The sequence below is a fragment of the Ursus americanus genome, chromosome 5 (assembly GCF_024610735.1).
Source record: "Ursus americanus isolate L20-20 chromosome 5, mUrsAme1.1.p, whole genome shotgun sequence".
NCBI lineage: Eukaryota > Metazoa > Chordata > Mammalia > Carnivora > Ursidae > Ursus > Ursus americanus.
Window position 1 is genome coordinate 59,391,475 of NC_142131.1, and position 22,887 is coordinate 59,414,361.

Below are 22,887 nucleotides of genomic sequence, written 5' to 3' on the forward strand. Positions count from 1 at the left end.
ATCTGTATGTGCTCACATGGGAAAAGATGTCCATAAGTACATGGAGAAATGAAGGAAGCAAGCTGAAGAATAGAACAGATAGTAAGATTGCATTTTGTTAAGAACAAGATGTGCTCAAGGGGCAAGGATATCACCTTCTCTAACTCTCAGTGTTTTATCCTCTTACCCTGAATTTTTTTTTTCTTTAGAGTATTTATGCTCATTGGACATCTCCTTTGTTTATTGTTTGTAGAAAGCTCCATGTGTGCAAGGATTTTATTTGTTTAATGCTCTATCCTCACTTTTTAAAACATTTTAGGCACTCCATAAATAATACCTGAGAAAAATGAGTGGAAGCCCAGAAACATACATACATATATATTTCAAAAAAGTTATATATGGTTCAAAGAATGTGGATTTAAGGAAATAAAATTTCCATGATCTGCCACGAAATGCTAAAATATCCTAAAATAATTAGTACTTGTATAATCTTTTTCCAGTAGACAAAGTAGCTTTAGTTAGTCTCATTCGGTCCTTATACCATCCCTATGAAATACATAAATATTGAAATAATTAACATATATTTGCACTATATGGTTTACTAAAATCAGTCTTTCAATTTATGGTCCCAATCTTGCTCAATTCATTCCTTTTTATTTTGCTTTCCAGACTACTTCCTGAACACTGCAGTTTTATTCAGTTATGTATATATGTATTTATATGTCCCTCGTTTGAGAATGTTTCTGCCTGCCTCTTCACGCAGTATACCTGTACTCATCCTTCAAAAGCCTGTTCATGTGAGACAACCGGCCTCATTCCTCTTTCTTAAAGTACAGACCTACACAGGAGACAAGACCCACCATCTACCCACCCACTGCTTACCCCAAAAGTTGCCCCAGAAGCTCTCCAAGCCAGACTGGCTCCGCCCACGCAGGCGGACGCGAGGTTCGAAGTCTCCGCCCCTTCCGAGGAGTTTCCCAAAACCCAGCGCGGCAGTCTTCAGCCGCGCTAAGATGGCGACTCCCATGCATCGGCTCATAGCTCGGAGACAAGCGTAAGTGAGGGCCCGAGTAGGGCCGCGGGGCGGGCTGGGGGCGGGGAGAATCGCGTCAGCCGGCGTGTGAGCAGGAGCCGAGACGCGGGGCAGGTATCAGATCATCAGTAGGGACGGGCAGAGGGTGGCCGTTTCTCTCACTTGTTGCTGCTCCATGGGGGCTCGGCCGGGGTGATAAGTTTGGTATCCATGGGCTAGTGATTGCGTGGGAGACGACTGCGTAAGGTCCACGGGGCGGGACCTCGGTTGCGGGGTGGATGTGGGGGGGGGGGGTCTGAAGAGAGCCTAGCGTTTGTTTTCCGCACAGGGGACGCCCAGGAGTTGGGTATTAAGTGGCGTATGCCCCTTTGCCCACCCATCCGCCCACCCTACGGGTGGCCAGGGGAAGCCTGAAGCCCTGATCTGACGCCTTCCACTCTCACCGACGTAAACCTTCAGCTCCCTGTGCAGTCTCCAACCCAGCTGGCTTTTTCTGCCCCCTTCCCATCGCCTTCCTTAGGAACAGCCTGACTACAACGCCGGTTTTCCTCCCAAGTTATTTTCTCACTTTCTGCCATTCATTCTTTCAATAAGTAATATTTTTTTCATTATCTGTCGGTCTCTGCCAGAATTTGGGTATAAAGAAAAAGAGATGTTCGAGACAGGAATCCCTGCTTTCAGGAAACTTACATTCCATTGGTAAACAGTCGATAAACTAAACATTTTAAGTAAATACAGGTGGTGTTAAGAGCTTTGAAGGAGGGGCTCCTGGGTGGCTCAGTCATTAAGCCTCTGCTTTCGGCTCAGGGCATGATCCCGGGGTCGTGGGATCGAGCCCCGCATCGGGCTCCCTGCTCCGCTGGCAGGGAGCCTGCTTCTTCCTCTCCCACTCCCTCTGCTTGTGTTCCCTCTCTCGCTGGCTGTCTCTCACTCTGTCAAATAAATAAATAAAATCTTTTTTGTAAAAAAGAGCTTTGAAGGAAATAAGACATGATAGAAAGGAAGGCCCAGGTTAGGTTGGTTGGACTGGAAAGCCATCTCTGAAGTGGTGGCATTTGAACAGAGATTGAAAGTGTGACAGAAAAGCCAGTCATGAGAGGATTTGGGGAAAGAGCATCAGACAATGGCATGATTGCTTTCAGACAGGAATGAACTTTAGTTTGGGGGGGGGGGGGGTTTAAGAGAGGGAGGGGGAGGGGATAGAGGATCTTAGGCCACACACCCAGTTTGGAGCCCAGCATGGGGCTTCCCTGACCCTGATAGCATGACCTGAGCTGAGATCAAGAGCCCTCTGCACAACTGACTGAGCCACCTAGGCTCCCCAAGAACTTTAGTTTTTAAGAATTGAAAGCTGGCCATTGTGGCTAGTGACCAAGAGAGAGTGACGCAAGAGGTTTGCCATGGACACCTAATGCAGATATCGTCCCACATGCCCCTTTCCTGTAAAGCCTTTTTTCTTCTACCAACCTGCACACCCGAACAACCTGCCATTTTTTTCATTCTCTTAGCGTTTCTTGCTGTTACTAGTTTCAAGTCCATAATATATCACTCATAGTCTGCATATATATGTGCATGTTTCTTTTTACGGTTCTGTTCTTCAGTCTTTTTGGTTGTCTTTCCTTCTCTCCATCAGATGAAATGAGAAAAGAGTTGCCTCTCACACCTGATGAAAAGAGTTCCTTGAGCGTCAAGATAAAGACCTAGGAAGTCAGGGTAGTATGCCTGATGGAGGAGAAGGCTTCAAAGTTAGAAAATTCTGAAGTCAAGAATGGAGTGAATATAATACATAATAGGTGTGCTAAATTATGTCATCAGGGTCTGTAACTCTCAGGTTTGCTCTTTTGGGTGTTAGTTCCACACTTGGATAGTTAGGTTCATTCCGTTGGTCCCAAGATGGCAGCACTGATTTTTGGTCCTTTATATCTTCTCACGTTCAATTTGATGGCATCTCATTTGTGTAGATTGAATCATGTCTGTGGGATTCTAATGCTCTGAATGGCAAATCTCGTTCTTTTACCAGCACAACTGGATGGATCTCTGTAAACCAATGATGAGCTAGATAGGTAGGTTAGATAGTAAATGCTAGGATGGCAGAACCAAGCAGTGTCCACTTAAATATGAAGTGAAAGACTTTTTAGCATCTAAAGAATATTGCTATTTCTCATTTCAGAAGTATCAGAAAGTTCAACAAATGTTTTTCTATGGAATGCCTGTGTTTGGTACAAAAGCTACACAGAGGGGCGCCTGGGTGGCATAGTGGTTAAGCGTCTGCCTTCGGCTCAGGGCGTGATCCCAGCGTGCTGGGATCAAGCCCCACATCAGGCTCCTCCGCTATGAGCCTGCTTCTTCCTCTCCCACTCCCCCTGCTTGTGTTCCCTCTCTCACTGGCTGTCTCTATCTCTGTCGAATAAATAAATAAAATCTTTAAAAAAAAAAAAAAGCTACACGGAAGTAAAAGAAATCTTGCCTTTAGGAGCTTCTGGTCTTGTTGGCAAGAAAACAAATGGTGTTATGATAACAGTGGTGATAGTATACAGAATAAGTCCTCAGGGAGTTAGAGAAGGAGACTTTTAGAGGTTAGGGTAGTCTGATAGAGTTTGGGGAATATTTGGGCGGGGGGAACAGAAGAAGAGCCATTACTTTTCACTTTATGTTCATCACAAAGTTTTAGTTTTATTTATAAAAAGCGTATATTACTTCCGTAATAAGTTTTAAACTATTTTTAAGTTTGTTATGAGAAGTGTGAAAGTACTGTTGTCATTCTTTTTAAGAGTCTTTGGACTAATAGAGGAAAGGGAGGAAATAAAAGAGAAAAAAAAGAGAGAGCCTAAATTTGAACTTCCTATTCAGTCGATCTTTCAGGGAGTTAACTTTAAATCAATTGAAATGAACTTATTTTCCGTTTGTTAGTTGTAATTACATCTACTTATATATAAGTAGATTGTAGAATCTCGGCACTGTGTGGGGTCATTTCATCTGCTAAACCTTCCACTGGATTCCAGTACTGTGTCTTCACCATCCAGGAGAATTATCTAACTTTGACTTGGGGACCTCCAGGAAGGACATACTTACCTCCTGAAGTAGCCTGTTAGATTTTTCAAATCTGTCAAAAGTTTATGTTGAACTGAAACGAAAATAATATTTATATTGAACTGAAAAAAAGAATACTTATGAAGCTAAACCCTGCTCCCTTCTAACTTCCTAACTTTGGACCTAAACCGTGATTTCAGTCAATTAAAAACCCTAGGTGTTATTGAATTACCATCAAGTCAAGCTTCCTCTGTCTTGGTACTTATATTGATTTTCTGGACTTAAGAGTCAGACTTACTTTTACCCTTGTTTAATTTCACCTTGTTAGATTTGACACTGAGTTCTAGCCTGTCAAGACCTTTTTGGAACCTGATTTGGTCATCCTTTGTTTTAGCTCTCCCTCTTAGCTTTGGTCAGCTGCAGCTCTAAGTCATTTATAAAATGTTGAACAAGTCCAAACTGAGGACCAAGCCCTCAGGCCATCACTGGGTACCTCTCTATACATTTACTTCAACCCATTAAACAGTAGTCTTTTGTGGGGCGCCTGGGTGGATCAGTTGGTTAAGCAACTGCTTTAGGCTCAGGTCATGATCCCAGGGTCCTGCAGGGATCCTGGTTCTCCCTCTCCCTCTGCCTGCAGCTCCCCCTGCTTGTGCTCTCTCTCTGTGTCAAATAAATAAATAAAATCTTAAAGCAAAACAAAAACAGTAGTCTTTTGTCCATGATGTTCAACTGATCTACCTCATTGTTCTGTTTTGTTCACAAGGATATTGTAAGAGACTTTCCAAGATGCCTTATTAAAATACCATTACGCAAAAGCCAATAAGGGTATTAGTCTGTAATGATTTGATACTTAGTGATCAGGGCTTTTCTTTCTGAATGGATTTAATAATTCCAGCCAGAATTTTGCCTAGAATGAATGTCAAGTTCACTGGTCTAGTTTGTGGAATCTACCTTTCTCCCCACTTTGAAAATCAAAACTGCCTTTGCCTACTTCTAGTCTTTCAGCACCACTCCTTTTTGCCAGGGTCTCTCATTACCAGCAGCAGTACAGTCAACTCACCTGGAGAATCTCTGGTATGTTGGGGAGCAGTCACTTGGGCCAATGCCACTTAAACACATTCAGAGTAGATAAAAGCACTCTGTTATGCACCCTTCACTATCTTCGTGTTCAGTTCTACTCTTCCCATTCTGAATATCATTGTGTTTGAGGGAAGACTGAAGCAAAATAAAAATAATCCTGCTTGTACTCTCAGCCTATAACTTAACATCGGTGATGTCTTTGCTGAGCACCCCAAATAATAAGCCTATTCCTTTTTTGGTTCTTTGTACTTTAAATGTAACTAAAACACAAAACAATTTTTGTTGTTCTTGATAGTTTCTTTCACAAGCCTCAGCTTATTTTGGTAGGGTATTTATTTATATTAGGTTTAGATATTTCTCTTACAGGCCTTTTAGTACTCTCCTACATTCCTTAGTTTTATGTTCCTTTGAAAAATATATTTTACAATTTGCTTTATGATTTCACATGCGGTCCATGTTCATTGTAGGAAAGTTGGAGAATACAGATAATGAAAAAATATAATCCTATCCCAAAGATAATCGTTTTTACATTTTAATGTATAACCTTTCAGGCCATTTTTAATATTTTAAATGGCCTCATAGTGTTATTTAGGGATAAACAATAACAATAACCTTTTGTTGTTGGAAAATAATGTTAGTGGAAATAACATTTCCTTTGCTATTGGATAGTTAGGTTTACCTTTGTTTTCTTTTTTTTTTTTTTTTTGTTAGTAGATACACAATGTTACATTAGTTTCAGTTGTACAACATAGTGATGCCACAAGTTTATACATTTTGCCCTGCTCACTGCAAGTGTAGCTTCCATCAGCCTTACTCTTGTAAACCATATTGTACTTCCTATAATAAATATACAGGTTTTTTAAAATCAGGGGTTTTTTTTTAATTAGGTTTTTAAATCAGGTTTACTCATGTTTAATTTACATTTAGCAAAATTCATCGTACGTATTTATTTTTGAGAGCGAGAGATCATGTGTGCCTGAGCAGGGGCAGGGGTGGTGCAGAGGGAGAAAGAATCCTTTTTTCTTTTTTTTTTTTAAGATTTTAGTTATTTTTCTATGAGAGAGAGAGAGAGGAAGAAGCAGACTCCCTGCTGAGCAGGGAGCCCAATGTGGGGCTCAATCCCAGAACCTGGAGATCATGATTTGAGCTGAAGGCAGACGCTCAACCGATTGAGCCACCCAGGCGCCCCTGGGAGAGAGAATCTTAAGCAGGCTCCATGCCCATCGCAGAGCCTGATGCGGGGTCTATCTCATGACCATGAGTTCATGACCTGAGCTAAATCAAGAATTGGACTCTTAAGCAACTGAGCCACCCTCTTTTTATTTTCTTTAAGATTTTTCTTTTTTATTTTTAAGTAATCTCTCCACCCAACATGGGGCTTGAATTTACAATCCCAAGATCAAGAGTTGCATACTCTACCAACTGAGCCAACCAAGGACCCCAAAATTTATTCTTTTAAATCTACAGTTCTGTTAGTTCTGACAGATACCTATAGTCATGTAACCACCACCAAAATCAAGATACAGGGAAAAATTTCATCATGAAAAATTTCTTCACAAGCCTTTGTAAGTAAACCCTTGACCCCACCCTCTGAAAACCACTAATTTTTTTTTTTTTTTTGTCCCTGTAATTTTACCTTTTCCAGCGTGTTGTGAGAATAGAATCAATGTGTAACCTTTTGAGCCCAGCGGCTTTCACTTGGTTAATTCCTTTGAGATCTACTGACGTTCTTGCATGTATTAATGGTGCATTCTTCTTTTTTAAATTATTGCTGTTAGTATCCCATCAAATGGATGTACCAGTTTGTTTATCCATTTGCCATTTGAAGGACATTTTGATTGTTTCCAGTTTGGGGTTATTTTTAATAAAAGTGCTATAAACATTCATGTATAGTTTGGGGAGTTTTTTTGGTTTGTTTGTTTTTGAGAGAGAGAGAGCTCCTGGCAGAGCGTGGTGGGGAGGGCAGAGTGAGGGGGAGAGAGAATCTTAAGCAGACTCCACGCCCACCTCGAGCCCTATGTGAGCTCAGTCTCACAACCCTGGGATAATGACCTGAGCCGTAATCAAGAGTCGGGCACTTAACTGCACTAAGCCACCCAAGGGCCCGGTATAGTCTTTTGTGTAAAACTTAAGTTTTCCTTTTCCTCTAAGTTAGTTTGTTTTTGCCAGAGAGAAAGAGCGAGAGGCACAAGCAGGGGGAAGGGGCAGAGGGAGAGAGAAGCAGCCTCCCCGCCGAGCAGGGAGCCCAATGTGGGACTTGATCCCAGGATGCTGGGATCATGACCTGAGCTGAAGGCAGACACTTAACCGACTGAGCCACTCAGGTGCCCTGAGTTTTCCTTTTTCTTAGGTAAATAACCTAAGAGTGGATTGCTTGACCGTACAGTAATTTTTTTCAGAAATCTTATTGGAAACTGGCAAACTTTATCGAAGTTTGTCTTTTTGCACATCGCAGTCCAATTGTTCCAGTACCAACAGTTGAAAAGACATTTTTCCCTACTGAATTTCTTTTGCACCTTTGTTACAAAATACCTGCCCGTGTTATGTGTGTGGATTCTGTTCTGTTTCATTGATCTGTTTGTTTATGTAAACACCATACTGTCATGATAACTGTAGCTTTATAGTAAGTCTTGAAATCAGGTAGTGTTAGTCCTCTAATTTTGTTCTTTTTCACAGTTGTTGCGACTATTGTAGATTATTCGTAGTTTTGTATGCATTTTATTTATTTTTTTAAAGATTTTATTTATTTATTTGACAGAGATAGAGACAGCCAGCGAGAGAGGGAACACAAGCAGGGGGAGTGGGAGAGGAAGAAGCAGGCTCATAGCGGAGGAGCCTGATGTGGGGCTCGATCCCATAATGCCGGGATCACGCCCTGAGCAGAAGGCAGCCACTTAACCGCTGTGCCACCCAGGCGCCCCGTATGCATTTTAGAATCAGGTTATCAATTTCCACAAAAGAAACTGCTGAGATTTCAATTGGGATTGCGTTGAATCTGTAGATCAGCTTTTGAAGAATGGGTACTTTAACAGTTTTAAGTTTTCTGACCCATGAATGTTTGTGTAAAAATGTATTCATTTTTTAAGGTTTTTAACTTACCTCACCGATATTTTATAATTCATTGCAGAGGTGTTGAACAACTTCCATCAGATTTATATCTAAGTATTGTAGTGGCATTTTTTTTATTTTGGTTATTTTATTTCAATTGTTTGTTGCTACTATGTAGAAATACAATTGACTTTTGTATATTGACCTTGTATCCTATGACTTTGCTAAACTCATTTATTAGTTCTAGTAGCTCTGTTTTAGATTCCTAGGGATTTTCCACGTAGATAATCATCATTTATACTGTCTTGTTTGTTTTTTTGGTGTGTACATTTTTAAAATTTTTCTTGTAGTTACCAAATGGCTCTTCAGAAAATGCAACTTGTATTCTTACCAGCAGTATTCTTACTTTGCATAAGAACATATGCAAAGTCCCCATTCTTTACCTCCGCCAACAATAGGTCATCAATATAGCAGGCTTGTCCTACTATTTTAGGTATCAAAGGTCATTTCACATAACAAGCCTATACCATTAGAACACTTCTTTAGGCCTTAGCTTAGGATATAGAAATGGAATTGTGAATATTGTGAATAGGGTATCCACATGGTTAGAAAGAAATGCTAATCTTGTTTATTTTGAAATTACAAGTCTGCCTCATTCAGCACTCTCTGTGGAAGATCACTATTCTTAGGGGTGATTAATAGTTAGAACATGTCAATCATAGATGGGCTTTAAATATTTATGAATATTCTATTTTTGGCAACAGAACACTGTTTTTAATAGGTGGGAACTTATGTTGTAAGTTTCTTAATATTGGGGCGCCTGGGTGGCTCAGCTGGTTGAGCCTCCGACTCTTGCTTTCAGCTCAGGTCATGATCTCACGGGGCTGTGAGATCACGCTCGGCATTGGGCTCTGTGCTCAGTGGGAGTCTGCTTGAAGATTCTCTCCCTCTGCCCCCTCACTTGCTCTCATGCTCTCCCTCTCTCTCTAAAATAAATAAGTCTTTTTTAAAAAATGAAATTGATTTTAAAAAAATAAGTTTCTTAATATTTGGAAAACAATCTATGAGTTGGAGAAGACTTTATTTCCTTGATTCTGAGAGGCTTCCCCACACTACCAGTCATAGTTTCATTGTTAGGAAGTATTGTGAAAGGCTTTGAAATGGATTTCAAAACAAAGATTACTAGGTATCTTGTCTAATCCACTCTCCCTGGATATGTGACTCTATGAGCCAGTGCATCATTGTCTTTGAGCTATTTTGTAACTCTGTAAGGTATAGGAAACTGGTAGAAAAGATACTTAGCCATAAAAACGCAGTACGGTGGATTATTGCAATGTGGCTATTAACTAGTTTTTAACTATCTGTAAATTCATTTCCGCATTCCTGATTGCATATATATGTGTGTTCTTTGAATTCTCTTTCGAACCTGATGCGTGATCTTACTGGTTCCTGAATTAATTAATGATTAGTTAACACCTTTGAAATGTGTTTGTTTTATATGTATTTGTATGAGAGTCACGATTTTACGCTTTTACAAGTTTTCTTTAATGTTTCTGAATTTATTATTTCTGGGGTACATTTTACAATTGTGTATATGTTAAAGGTGTTAGTGGATCTTTTTGCCTCAAAAGCTAATATTAAGGCCATAGAGTGTTTTATTATTGATGCCCTTAAAAATTTACTGCGACCTTACATATTCAGATAAGGTCTTCAAATATAATCATGGGTCTGGCAGTTGCTTGCTGAAATTTAAGAACTATTACTAAACAAAACCTGAGTCTTCTTTATTATCTTTTAATACCATATCTACCGACGTAGTCTTAGTTCTTTACTTGTAACATTTATTCTTCAGATTAGGATTAGTTTAATTTTGGATAGATGCTAAAATTCAGTTATTGTCAAGATTACGGAACCTGTCCCACAATGCAGGAATTAAACTAATGAAAATCCCACTATAAGCAATATGTGTTCTCTTAAAACACTTGCCTATTTCAGCAGTCATTCATTTTACAAACATTTAGTGAATACCAATTATGTGTTCACCAGGGATAAAAAAGGTGACTGCTGTGGGTCAGAATTAAGAACCCAGCATCTCATTATGCAGCCATGTTATGAGAAAATTTAAAGTGCCGTGTATCATTACTCCAGACAATTGATTAGCCTAATATATAGGTTGACAGTAATATTTACACATCCGAGTCTGTAGAATGAGGATAGTGCTTTCAAACTCACTGGGTTGTTATGGAGATTGGATGTGATTATGCATAACTAATACTTACCTAAATTCCTGGCACACGGTAAGTATAAGCCGTGGTTATGGTCTCTTCTGATTCTCACAATAACCTAGTAAATTAGGAATTTACCACATCTTTTAGAAGAGAAACTAACATTCCAAAATCAGTTTGCCAAAGAGCCTATAGCTACGTAGTGAAAGAAGAGATTTTTTTAAAACCTTTACTGTGAAATATAACACATGTACAAAAAAGTTCAAACAACATAACTATGCTACTTACAAATTATTATAAAGGGAACATTCCATGTGACTTCCACCCAGGTCAAGTAATAAAATGGCTAATATGCCAGAAGCCCTTAAGGCCCTTCCCAATCACGATCTCCTTCTTCAGGTAACCAGTGACCCAACATTCATGCTCATTGTTCCCTTGCTTCTCTTTGTGCTTTTACCAGTCTTACTATGCACTGGAGTTTAATTTTGCCTGTCTTTGAACTTTATACGGAATCAGACAATTTGGATTCTTTTAAATAACCTGACTTCTTAGATGTAAGATCCATGTAAGTTAAACTGTAAAAGTTTGTTCACTTTTAATACTATGAAATATTTCACTGTATTCTGTACCACAAATCATCCATTCTACCTCAGTGTTATTTCCAGTTTTGAGGATATTACAGATCATGCTGTTACAAATATTCTTATAGTTCTTCCTCTTCCCTTCTTGAGCAAGTCATGCCTAAAAGCCATTCAGTAGTGTAGAGCAGCATAGGCTTTCAAGCAGAGGGTTGACCTGACATTGGAGTATTGGGGCTGAAGTGGGGTAAGAAGTGATCTACGGTGTCAGCGGGCTGTGGGAGGCGTCCACTGAGGGGAAGGTCTAGTGTAGGGTGATGAGCTCCCAAGCAAGGTGAGGAAGGTGTCCACACAGGAGCAATTTAGCATAAGTTGTCACCCTGATGGAGAGAACATCTACAGAGGGGAGGCGACGTATAATTTGATATGAGATGTCGGAGCTTAAGTGGAAAGAGAAACGTGACTCTAAATATCAGGGCTCTATCAGTCTCATTTCAGACTGGGACAGGGAAAGTAGATGAGCCTGAAATGTTTTGTTGTACCGAAAAGCAAGGAAGTGCCCCCAAAATGGAAGCATATCAAAAGAACACAGAATCCAGCTTAAAAGGATTCCTTTCCACTGATCACATCTAGGACAATTGAGTATCAAAATAAATTATGGTAATGGATTATAACTCATTGAATAAAATTCACTGAATAAAATAGAAAAATATGAGTTCATACTGATAGATGAATAAATGAACTAAAAATTTAATGGGCAGGATATTTATATAATGTCAAATACCAACCCACAAAGTAGTTATTAATTGTTACATCAGTTTTCACTTAGAGTTGTTTGACAAATCACCCCAGAACTTAGTGGCTTCTAACCAATCAACATTATCTCAGTTTCTGTGGGTCAGGAATTCAGGAGTGACTTAGCTGAGGGTTCTAACTCATGTTCTCCCTTGTTGTCCTGGTCAGGATGTTGCCAGGGGCTGCAGTCATCTGAAGGCTCCACCAGAACTGGAAGATCTTTCTCCAGGATGGCTCATTCACAGGACTATTGGCAGGAGGCCTCAGTTTCTCACATGGGCCTCCCTAGAGGCTGCTTAAGTGTCTGCATGACATGGCAGTTCCGTGACTTAATCTTCAAAGTCACACTCTGTCACTCCGCTTTATTCTGTTAGAAGCAAGACACTAAGTCTAAGCCACACTCAAGGTGAAAGGAATTAGGGCTCCACCTCTTGAAGTGAAGAGTATCAAAGAGTTAATGTGAACATCAAGCCACCACAATTACAAAAGGACAAAAAGTAACTTTACAATGCAAACTCTGGTAGACCCTCCTTAATCAAGGGATCAAAGTGCACATTAGCAGTAATAAGACTGACGAATTGCGGTCTTACTCACCTGGTAGAAATACAGCGAGAAGGACTGCACGTTTCTATTGCATTCCTGCCAAAGATTCATGGCCTGAAGCTAATCATGTAGAGAAATAACAGAGGTGGTAGTTGACCTCCAAGATGACCCCCAATTATCCTTGCCTCCTGCTATTCACTCTTGTGTAGTCTCCTCCCACATTATATACTAGGGTTGGTGTGTGTGACCAATAGAATACAGCAAAAGTGATGATATGTCATTTCCAAGATTAGGTTGTAAAAGACTGATTTCTTTCTTAAGTTGTCTTGGTCACTCCCTCTGGGGAAACCCATGTTGTGAGCAGCCCTATGGAGAGGTCAAGAGGAAGGGAACTGAAACTTCCTACTGAGACCCCCTGAGTGAGCTTGAAGCAACTCAAATTGAAGCACGTTCTACAAAATAGCTGGCCTGTAACCTTAAAAAATTGCTGAGGTCAAAAAAAACAAGACACGACTAAGGAACTCATTAGACAGAAGAAAACTAAAGAAACATGACAAATGCAACAGAATGCTGAACTGGATTTTGCTATAAAGAACAGTATTGGGACATTTGATGAAATAAATGGGGTCTGAAGATTAAATAGGAATATATCTATATTAATTTCTTGATTTTGATGGTTACATTGTTATGTAGAAAGATATCCTAGTTTATAGAAAATATGCAACAAAATATTGTGAATTGATGAGTCATCAGGTTGGCAACTTACATATGGTTCAAGAAAAGTAGTTCTTTGAGCTGTACTTAGAAATTTCCTATAAGGTTATGATTATTTCAAAAATTTTAAGAGCTGCATAAAGGAGAGTAATATTCTTACACATGTTATCTGGTATAGCTGTGCACTGATTCTGTTTTTTATTTTTTATTTTTTGAGAACGCACACATGATAGGGGGGTGGTTGGGGAGGAGCAGAGGGAGAGGAAGAGAGTGAATCTTAAGCAGGCTCCACGCTGGGCGTGGAGCTTACCGGAGGCTCCATCTCACACCCCTGAGATCATGACCTGAGCTGAAATCAAGAGTCAAACACTTAACCAACTAAGCCACCCAGGCTGCACTACATTGATTTCTATTGTATAAATACCTACAAGTGGGATTGCTGAATCATAGAGTGTGCATCTCTTCAACTATAGTAAATTTTTTTCAAAATAGTTGTACCAGTTTGTGTTCATCCCCACAATGGATTTGTGTTCCTCTTGCTATGTATTCTTGCTAACATTTTCTATTGCCAGTTTTTAATTTCAGTCTTTCTGGTATGTGATAGGTAGTATCTTCCAGGATTTTTGTTTTGTTTTGTTTTTTGAAGATTTATTTATTTATTTTAGAGAAAGAGCCAGCATGCAAGAGTGGGAGGGGCAGAGGCAGAGGGAGAGGGAGAGAGATTCTCAAGCAAACTCTACAATGAGCTAAGAGACTGACTTGGAGCTCGATCTCACGACTCTGAGATCACAATCTGAGCCAAAACCAAGAGTTGGATGCTTAGCTGACTTTGAGCCACCCAGATGCCCCTCTTCAAGGGTTTAATATGCTTTTCTTTGATTAGTAAAGAACAACTTTTTATATGTTTGTGTTAATTTGTATTTCCCAGGCCTATTTTTGTCCAGTCTTTCCATTTTCCATTTCATTTTTTTATGATCTATCATTTTCTTATTGATTTGTAATACCTTCTCCAACCTCTTGGCTTCCCTTCATACTCTCTTCGTAGTTTATTTTGATGAACAGAAATTCTTTCTTTCTAAGAGAGGGAGAAGGAAAGAATCCTAAGCAAGCTCCACGCCAAGTGCAGGGCCTGACACGGGGCTTGATCTCAAAACCCTGAGATCATAACCTGAGCTGAAATCAAGAACCAGATATGTAACCAACTGAACTACCCAGGTGCCTCCATGAAAAGAAATTCTTAATTTTAGCATAGTCTAACTTATTAGTCTTTTTCTTTACGATTATTAGTATTTTGGTTTTGTTTTTTAAAAATCTTAAGTCAAATATGTCACTTTTTTTTATTTTTTATTTATTTATTTATTTTAAAGATTTTATTTATTTATTTGACAGAGATAGAGACAGCCGGTGAGAGAGGGAACACAAGCAGGGGGAGTGGGAGAGGAAGAAGCAGGCTCATAGCGGGGGAGCCTGATGTGGGGCTCAATCCCAGAACGCCGGGATCACGCCCTGAGCCGAAGGCAGACGCTTAACCGCTGTGCCACCCAGGAGCCCCAAATATGTCACTTTTTTTAAAAAAAGATTTTATTTTTAAGCGATATGTACACCCAGTGTCGGACTCAAGCCCACAACTCTGAGATCAAGAGTCACATGCTCCACCGACTGAACCAGCCAGGGGCTCCTGTCACTTTTTTTAAATTTATTTTTAAGTGATGTCTACATGCAACATGGGGCTGAAACTCACAACCTCAAAATCATGCTCTTCCGACTGAGTCAGCCAGGCACCGCCCCATCTCATTTTTTTTATACCACCTTCTAAAACATTTATTACTTGAGCAGTCTGTAATCAATGTTTGCAGTATGGTGGAGAGTAGAGGTTTTCTTTTTCTTTTTATTTTTTTTTTTTTAGGATTTTATTTATTTATTTGTCAGAGAGAAAGAGCGAGCACAAGCAGGGGAGCGGCCGGCAGAGGGAGAAGCAGGCCTCCCACTGAGCAAGGAGCCCAATGCAGGACTCGATCCCAGGATCCTGGGATCATGACCTGAGCTGAAGGCAGACGCTCAACCGGCTGAACCACCCAGGTGTCCCAAGAGGTTTTCTTTTTTTAATAAAGATTTATTTATTTACTTGAGAGACAATACAAGAGGTTTTCTTTTTTTAATAAAGATTTATTTATTTACTTGAGAGAGAGACAATACAGAGGGGGTGCAGAGGGAGAGAGAGAATCCTCAATCTGACTCTCCATTGAGTGCGGAGCCCAATGCAGCCTTCAATTGAAGGACCCCAAGATCATGACCCGACCAGAAACCCAGGAGCCGGACACTCAGCCAAGCCACCCAGGTGCCCCAAGAGTAGAGTTTAAGTCTCATTTTTTTCCATATGCATAATCAGTTGTCCCTGCACCATTAATAATATGTCCTTTCCTCTGCTGCTCTTTGGTCCCGTAGTTGTCATAAATCAAGTATTCATATATACATTAGTCTATTTCTGGACATTCTGTTCTGTTCATTGGTTTGTGTATCTTTGCTCCAATTTCACATTCTTAATTGTTATAGCTTTATGATAGGTCAGTGTCTTTTAATCCAAGGCTTCCCCACTTGTTCTTTTACGAGACTATTTTATTCTTGGCCTTTTTGAATTTCCATATATACATTTATAACATTTTGTTAACAACAAACAAAAACTTGTTTGGATTTTGATTGGCATTGCTTTGAATCTATATATCAGTTTGTGGAAAGTGGACATTTTTACATTATTGAGTTTTCCAGTCTATGAACATGGTATATTTTTCTATGTGGCTACATATTTAGATGTTTAATTTCTCTTAGTAATGTTTATATTGTGCATACAAGTCTTGTACATATTTCCTTTGATGTATTTCTAGGTATTTGATATTTTTCAGGAAATTATAAATATCAACTTTTAAAATTTCCTTTTGAATGTTTTCATTATATAGAAATTCTATTGATTTTTATGTGTTTACTTTATATCTAACACAGAGCTCAGCACACAGTTGTCTGCTGAGTCCTACTTGCTGCTCGTTCTTGTGGGCTTGCCAATTAAGGATGTTAATTACGTGTATATATATGATCAATTTGATGATAGGAAACATGAACTTTCAATCTCAAATGAGTGGAATGTTATCTTCTACAAAAGAATTTCATCCTTTGAATCTCTTTTATGTGAAATATTTTTATTAATAAAATATTTGTGGAGTTGCGTTTTCTGTCTTGTCATGTAAATACCTACATAATATCCTCAGTTTTGCCTCCTGATCAGCAAAGCCTGAAACTTTTACTATCGGATTCTTTAAAAACTTTGCCCACCCCAATCTAAAATCTTGCTGAACTTAAAAATTCTAATTATTTCAAAATATTTTTGTCTGTAGATTATTTTGGATTTGCCATGTACGTAATAAGTCATCAGTGAGGAATGACCATTTTGTTTTTTCCTTTCCAGTTCTTTCATCTGTTTGTCTTTCCTTGCTGCATCTGAATCCAATTTCGGGGATTGAGGGATTGAGATTTTTCTTAGTCTCCTAGATGACTAAAAGCTGGGCTGTATTCTATATACACCTGGTTTGTTCTTAGGGTATAACTCTTCAGAGACCTCTGGATACATTGTTTGTCTCCCTAACTTGTTGTAAGTGAGGTTTACCCTCTTGAGCTGGGCAAACACTTCCAGTGCAAGAATTGACTCTCTATTTAAATACAGGGCTGACTACTCTGGACTTCCAGTTTCTGACATATCTTGGCTTTGTTGTTCTTCACCCCATTGTTAGTTCTTTGATGCCTCAAGCAGATTGTTAAAAATGTTTCGACCATTTTTTCTATTTCTGAGCTGAGGAGTTGGTCTTAGTTACCTAGTCTGCCGTTACTGAAATGGAATTAAGGAATGAAGATTTGAGCTCAGTTCAGTCTAACTTCCAAGGTCCGTGCTCTTGACTCCTTACTATATTGCCTTTTGACTAAATCTAACATAGTAAACAATTTAAAGTGTAAAACTATGTTTATTTTTCACCTAAAAATGTTCATATTGTTTATGCTTTTCAGGGTAGAAAATATCAAGTCAAAATTTTAAGGCCTGTATTCTTTTTTTTTTCCTTTTTTGCTCTGTAGTGAAGCAAATAAACAACATGTAAGATGTCAGAAATGCTTGGAATTTGGACATTGGACTTATGAATGCACAGGAAAAAGAAAATACCTACATAGGCCTTCAAGAACAGCAGAACTAAAGAAAGCTTTAAAAGAAAAAGAAAACAGATTATTATTATTACAACAAAGGTATGTTGACCTGTGATATCCAAAGGAGTATTTTTTTATTGATAGAATTTATTAAGCGGCTAAAAGTATCGTGGTGGTTATCCAGATTTCAATTATAATATTAGCTAATGTTTAGTGAGTGCTTCCCATGTGCCAGGCACTGTATTACGCTCTTTACGAGTATTAGCTTATTTAAGCATCACCTCTGTACCATTAAGGTAGGTACTATTCTCCACATTTTACATGTGAAGAAACTGGGGCTTGGAGAAGTTGAGTTACTTGTCAGTGTCACACAGCCAGTAAGTAGAAAGATTAAGTGTTGAACCAGCCAGTCCATGCTATTAATCACTGCTTTGTTGACTCAGCTGCCAGTGAAATGGCAGCAGAATATGACGGGGTAGATGATATGAGCTGTCAACCATAAAGATAAAATGGCCAGTTATTTTACCAGCAACATGAGTTGATCGGGGACTAGCAGAGGAATTGCAATCCAGGACAAGCAAACTATGGCAAACCATAGGCAAGTCCAAAGAACAAAGGACAAGGGCTTGCTTTTATTGAGGAAAAGAGGAAATTGGGAAGGTCTGTTTGAAGCAAAAGTCACCGGAGGAGAGTGAGGGTTCAAGCTTCTCATTGGGTGACTGGGGCAGTTTCTCATGGGCTGTTGCTGTTGCGGGGCAAGAAGAAAATTTTCCTTCCTCCTGCTGGGCTAGTAAAGTAGGTTCCTTCCTATTGAGGAACAAAGTCCTGGTCTCTGTGTGGGGGTCTGCAATTGATGATGAGTGGTCGTGCGTGCGAGTTCCCCCTTCAGGGTTTCCCAAGTCCATTTCGGATGCAGTTCCCTTTATTTTCTCAGAGCTGATATGGACAGATATCCAAGGTAAGTACTCAAGATACTTAAACTAAGACTATAAACAAGGTAGAGAACAGTATATATAATATGTTATCATTTATGTTAAAGAAGAAAAGGAATAATGGAATTTTTTTGGAAACAGAAATGATCCATAAGAGTGGCTCCTTTGTAGGAGAACTGGGTAAGAGAGTAGCTGAAAATTTGTTACTTACTCTTTTGTGTCCTTTGAATAAAGCTTTTTTTTTTTTTAAGATTTTATTTATTTATTTGTCCGAGAGAAAGAGAGAGCAAGCACACACAAGCAGGGAGAGGGAGAAGCAGGCTTGCTACTGAGCAAGGAGCCCAGTGTGGGACTCAATCCCAGGACCCTGGGATCATGACCTGAGCCGAAGGCGGATGCTTAAGTGACTGAGCCACCCAGGCGTCCTTTGAATAAAGCTTTTAAAATTGCTATGAATTAAGTAAGTAAACATGGTTGAGAAACTGAACTAGGAAGGTGCCAGGTGTACTCAGTGCTACAGATCAGAAGCAGCGTCTTCATAAGGACGTTAGCTGTGTAATAGTGTCTGAACCACAGGAACTTGCAAGGCAGTGGTCTCCCAATTAGTGAATATGACAGCTCTTCACAGGTTATGCAGGAATAGATAGGTAATCAATTTATAAGTCATCAACATTCCTATATAATTTTTCCAAAAATAAATTTGTATGTGAACTTGCCTGCTCATTCTCCTTTTCTGCTTCCCCTCTCCTCATGTGTAGAAACCTAGACATTTTTCAAATTACTGGTGTTTGTACTTAGAAAGTGGATAGCTCTAATTATTTGGAGCAAATTTTTTTTTTTTTTTAAGATTTTGTTTATTTATTTGTCAGAGAGAGCACAAGCAGGGGGAACGGCAGGCAGAGGGAGAAGCAGGCCTCCCGCTGAGCAAGGAGCCCAATGCAGGACTCGATCCCAGGACCCTGGGACCATGACCTGAGCCGAAGGCAGACACTTACTGGACTGAGCCACCCAGACATCCTGGGAGGAAATTCTTTTGTAATTTTTTTCCCAGCAAAATTGAAGAAGGGCCTAATTGGGCTACCAATTTAAAAGTATTTTTTAGGGGCGACTGGGTGGCTCAGTCAGCTAAGTATCTGGCTCTTGATTTCAGCTCAAGTCATGATCTCAGGGTCATGAGATCAAGCCCTGCATTGGGCTCCATATTGGGTGTAGAGCCTGCTTAAGATTCTCTCTCTCCCTCTCCCTTTACCCCTTTTCCCCACTCTGTCCCTCAAAATAATAATAATAATTAAAAATAAATAAAAGTATTTTTTAATGATTCATCTTTGACTTGTGGACCACATCATTGGAGGTATTCAAATAGTGATATTGCTACAACAAAACTCTATTCTGATCTAACTATTTAGGTTAAGAAGCTTTCTTAGGTTAAATCTAGAAAAATTAAATATAGGAATTGAATTAATGCTGAAGCTGGTCACAACCAGTAAGATCCAGGGATACATAAACTAGAAAAACAATCGATGGCATTAAGAGATACATTTCTAAAAAATTACTTTGATGTGTAATAATTATTAAAACTTGTACTGCATTTCTCTATTGTTTTATTTTATTTTAAAGATTTTATCTATTTATTTGTCAGAGAGGGTTGGGGGAGGGCAAGAGCACCCAAGCAGGGGTAGTGGCAGGCAGAGGGAGAAGCAGGCTCCCCGCTGAGCAGGGAGACCGATGTGAGACTCGATCCCAGGACCTTGGGATCATGACCTGAGCCAAAGGCAGACGCTTAACCAACTGAGCCACCCAGGCGTCCCTCTATATTGTTTTAATCAATTGTATAGTAATATTGGTAATGGTAACTCAATTCAGAAGTTTTTTTTTAGAGAGGGAGTTGGGGAGTGGGAGGGGCAGGTTATAACAAGAAATACTGGGCTCTGTACATGTCACGAAAGACAGAGTGTTTCTCCAATGTAAGACACTTTGGGGGTAGCTGAAGGGTTTGTCTGAGCTGTGTATAATCACTATTAACAGGAGCTTTCCCCCCTCATGTTTATCAGCATTGGAGAAACTAATGTAGAAAGGAAGACCAAGAAAAAAAGGTATGTGTGGCTTTAAGAGTTTTATATGGGTAATAATACTAGTGGGAGGGGTGGGAAGAGTAATTTAAAAATAATAGTGATAAAGTTTGGATCTGAAGTCTCTTGTTTGTAATTCATGATTAAGTATCATCCTTATTTCCTGATATGTTCCTCTCTTTACCTGACTGGAACATACTGCCTTCATTTCTCCTTTTTCTCCAACTTTCCAGAGGCTTTATACCTGAAAATAATTTCTCTTAAAAATCTCTTATTATATTAGAATAGGAAATATTATTAGACTGGTAAAAAAAAATTGTTGACCAGCTCTATCTGGTTCAAAGTAAAGATTATGAAACATTTGCCATGCTCCCTGAGGTTTAAGCAAACCTAGTTGTTACACTGCAACTTTACTCTAACATTTTTCATTCTGGAGCGAAATAGAGTAGGAGCACTTATCTTGAACTCCATCCAAGAGAGTTAAATTGCTAAAGTAAAAGACGTTGTGGTTGCGGCGGGGCTCCTCCAGTCCTGCAGTCCCCAGTGCTGAGCTCCAGCGATCCCGGGCACGCAGGGCTTCAGTGTGTGCGTGCAGTTTCCCATGCAGTTGCTTCTGACCCTCTGTTCAACGTCAGCCTCCCGTGCATGTAATAACTACGCGTTGTCTCACAGGTCTAAGAGTGTCACCAGTTCCAGCAGCAACAGCAGTGACAGTTCCGCCAGTGATTCTTCATCCGAGAGTGAAGAAACGTCTACCTCATCCTCCTCAGAGGACAGTGACAGCGACGAAAGCTCCTCCAGTTCATCGTCTTCATCCTCCTCCACGAGCTCTTCCTCGTCCTCTGATTCAGACTCAGATTCCAGCTCTTCCAGTAGCAGCAGCACCAGCACAGAGAGCAGCTCTGAGGACGAGCCACCGAAGAAGAAGAAAAAGAAATAGAATTGCTCCGTCCCTCTTGGACTGCTGGACTGCAAACATTAATGTGATTCTCAAAAGGGAATTTAGAATGTGTTAAGGCCAAATAGATTGACCACTCAAAATTTCTGGTGTTCAGAAGTTTCTAAGTGTTTTACATCATGCGAGCATAAAGAGTATTGATAATGGATTATATATATATAAGACTTTTTTATTTTAAGGGTAAATCTTGTTTTTCTTTTTTATCTTTAATATATATCTCTAAAACTTAAAGGTGAATCCGTTAATTCTGTTTTTGGGATGAAACGTATCTTTTCTCCCTATGAAATAAATGCCATACTTTGTTATACGTTAGTGCCATGTATCAGACATGTTTTCAGGATAATGCATCAGAATATGTGGCAGTGAATTTCTAATGCTTTTGGCTGTGTGTTATTATATAAGATTTAATACATTGATACTATAAAATTAGGAGTGTTCCTCTTAATAACTGTGCCCTATTATTATGTTTATGTTCAGAAAGTTATTCTGACTTCTTGTCCTAAATGAAAAGCTCAAGGAACCTGTTCATATATTTATACCTTTTGGATGGTACAAATGTCAAGTTATTGTGTTATATCATTCATTTTCTTCTGGTTCTTAGAGTTACACTTCCGTTTTTGGTGTGGAGCCCAGTGAGGGGCTTGAATTCACAAGCCTGAGATCAAGATCTGAGATGAGATCAAGAGTCAGACACGTAACTGAGTAAGGCACCCAGGTGTCCTGTAAAGCTACTCTTTTCTGAGGAAAATCAAATTGGAGGAACCCGAAAAGGAACCAAAATTCTGGAACTACTTAGGAGTCTACTCTTGGTGCCTTTTGATAAATGCTGTGTATCAGAAAAGAGTCATTTAAAAGCCTAACTTAAGGTAAAAGTGATATCAATATCTTTGTGTGTTATTATGCTATAAAAGGTAGGAGAGGAAAAGAAAGTTAGGAAGAGAGATAATTTTAACAGAAAATTAGGGCGATGTTGGTTGCCTTCTATTAAGCTTTTCTAAGCTTTCATAAAGATTGCCTTTTATCATTTTTGCAGTTGTGGTAGGATGGTTTATATGGCAGCTGGTCATATACGACACTCTACTGCGTAAATACGGATGACTTGGATTAATCTGGTGTGTTTACATAGCATATACACTGTTGAAATGTAGCATGAAAGATTAAAGAGAAATACTGCACAATGTTTCCTCAAAGTAAAATACTCTGCTGTGGTGAAATTCTTTAGTTTCGCATGACATCATTCTGTGATGTCTTTTAAGCTTTTTGGAAAGAAGTATCATTTGTAGAAAAATCTTGATTTGGGCTAAATATGGGTTTTTAAAACTATGAATGTTGTCTTTTTTTATATTTTTATGAGAAGGTTGTAGAACATTGCTTTTGAAAAAAATGGGCTTCTATTTAAATGTTGAAATATATGTAGCAAGTATTGTAAGTTTAGGGAGCCTGTAATTCCTTGTACGTTTTATAGAACCGTCTGCTTTCAATGATTGTAAATAAACTCTCAAAACATCATTTCGAAGGCTCCATACAGAACATATCAATTGACAGGTAGATTTAATAAATATTCAGACACATTTTACAATGTTGGTCATCTCCATAAGGGTATTTTTAGCAGTTAAAAAACCTGGAAGAGAAAAGTGTACCTAGGTTGCAACACTTGCAATTAAATAAAACTCATCATTTATGCTCACAAGGTTAAGCATCTATTATCTCTTTGCTGT

At 39.2% G+C, this 22,887-nt stretch overlaps 2 protein-coding genes across 2 annotated transcripts in view; one reads left to right on the forward strand and one right to left on the reverse strand.

Moving 5' to 3' along the window:
- HSPA4 (heat shock protein family A (Hsp70) member 4) overlaps positions 1-1,010 on the reverse strand; it is a 65,269-nt gene extending 64,259 nt beyond the window's left edge. Inside the window, exon 1 of the mRNA XM_087862283.1 lies at positions 862-1,010. Within this exon, the coding sequence (XP_087718409.1) occupies positions 862-1,010 (149 nt within the window). The remainder of the gene's footprint in view (positions 1-861) is intronic.
- ZCCHC10 (zinc finger CCHC-type containing 10) lies at positions 963-22,678 on the forward strand. Its single transcript, XM_045794710.2, has 4 exons — positions 963-1,033; positions 17,145-17,309; positions 20,194-20,235; positions 20,884-22,678. Exons 1-4 carry the CDS (start codon positions 993-995, stop codon positions 21,149-21,151), a joined length of 516 nt encoding a protein of 171 aa, XP_045650666.1. The 5' UTR covers positions 963-992; the 3' UTR covers positions 21,152-22,678.
- Positions 22,679-22,887: the final 209 nt, after the last annotated feature.

Excerpts from the sequence above, each read along its gene's own strand:
- ZCCHC10 (XM_045794710.2), top strand. The coding sequence starts at position 993 with ATGGCGACTCCCATGCATCGGCTCATAGCTCGGAGACAAGC. Across the intron at positions 1,034-17,144 it reads CTCATAGCTCGGAGACAAGC|TGAAGCAAATAAACAACATG; the intron begins GTAAGTGAGGGC and ends TTTGCTCTGTAG. Across the intron at positions 20,236-20,883 it reads AGGAAGACCAAGAAAAAAAG|GTCTAAGAGTGTCACCAGTT; the intron begins GTATGTGTGGCT and ends GTTGTCTCACAG.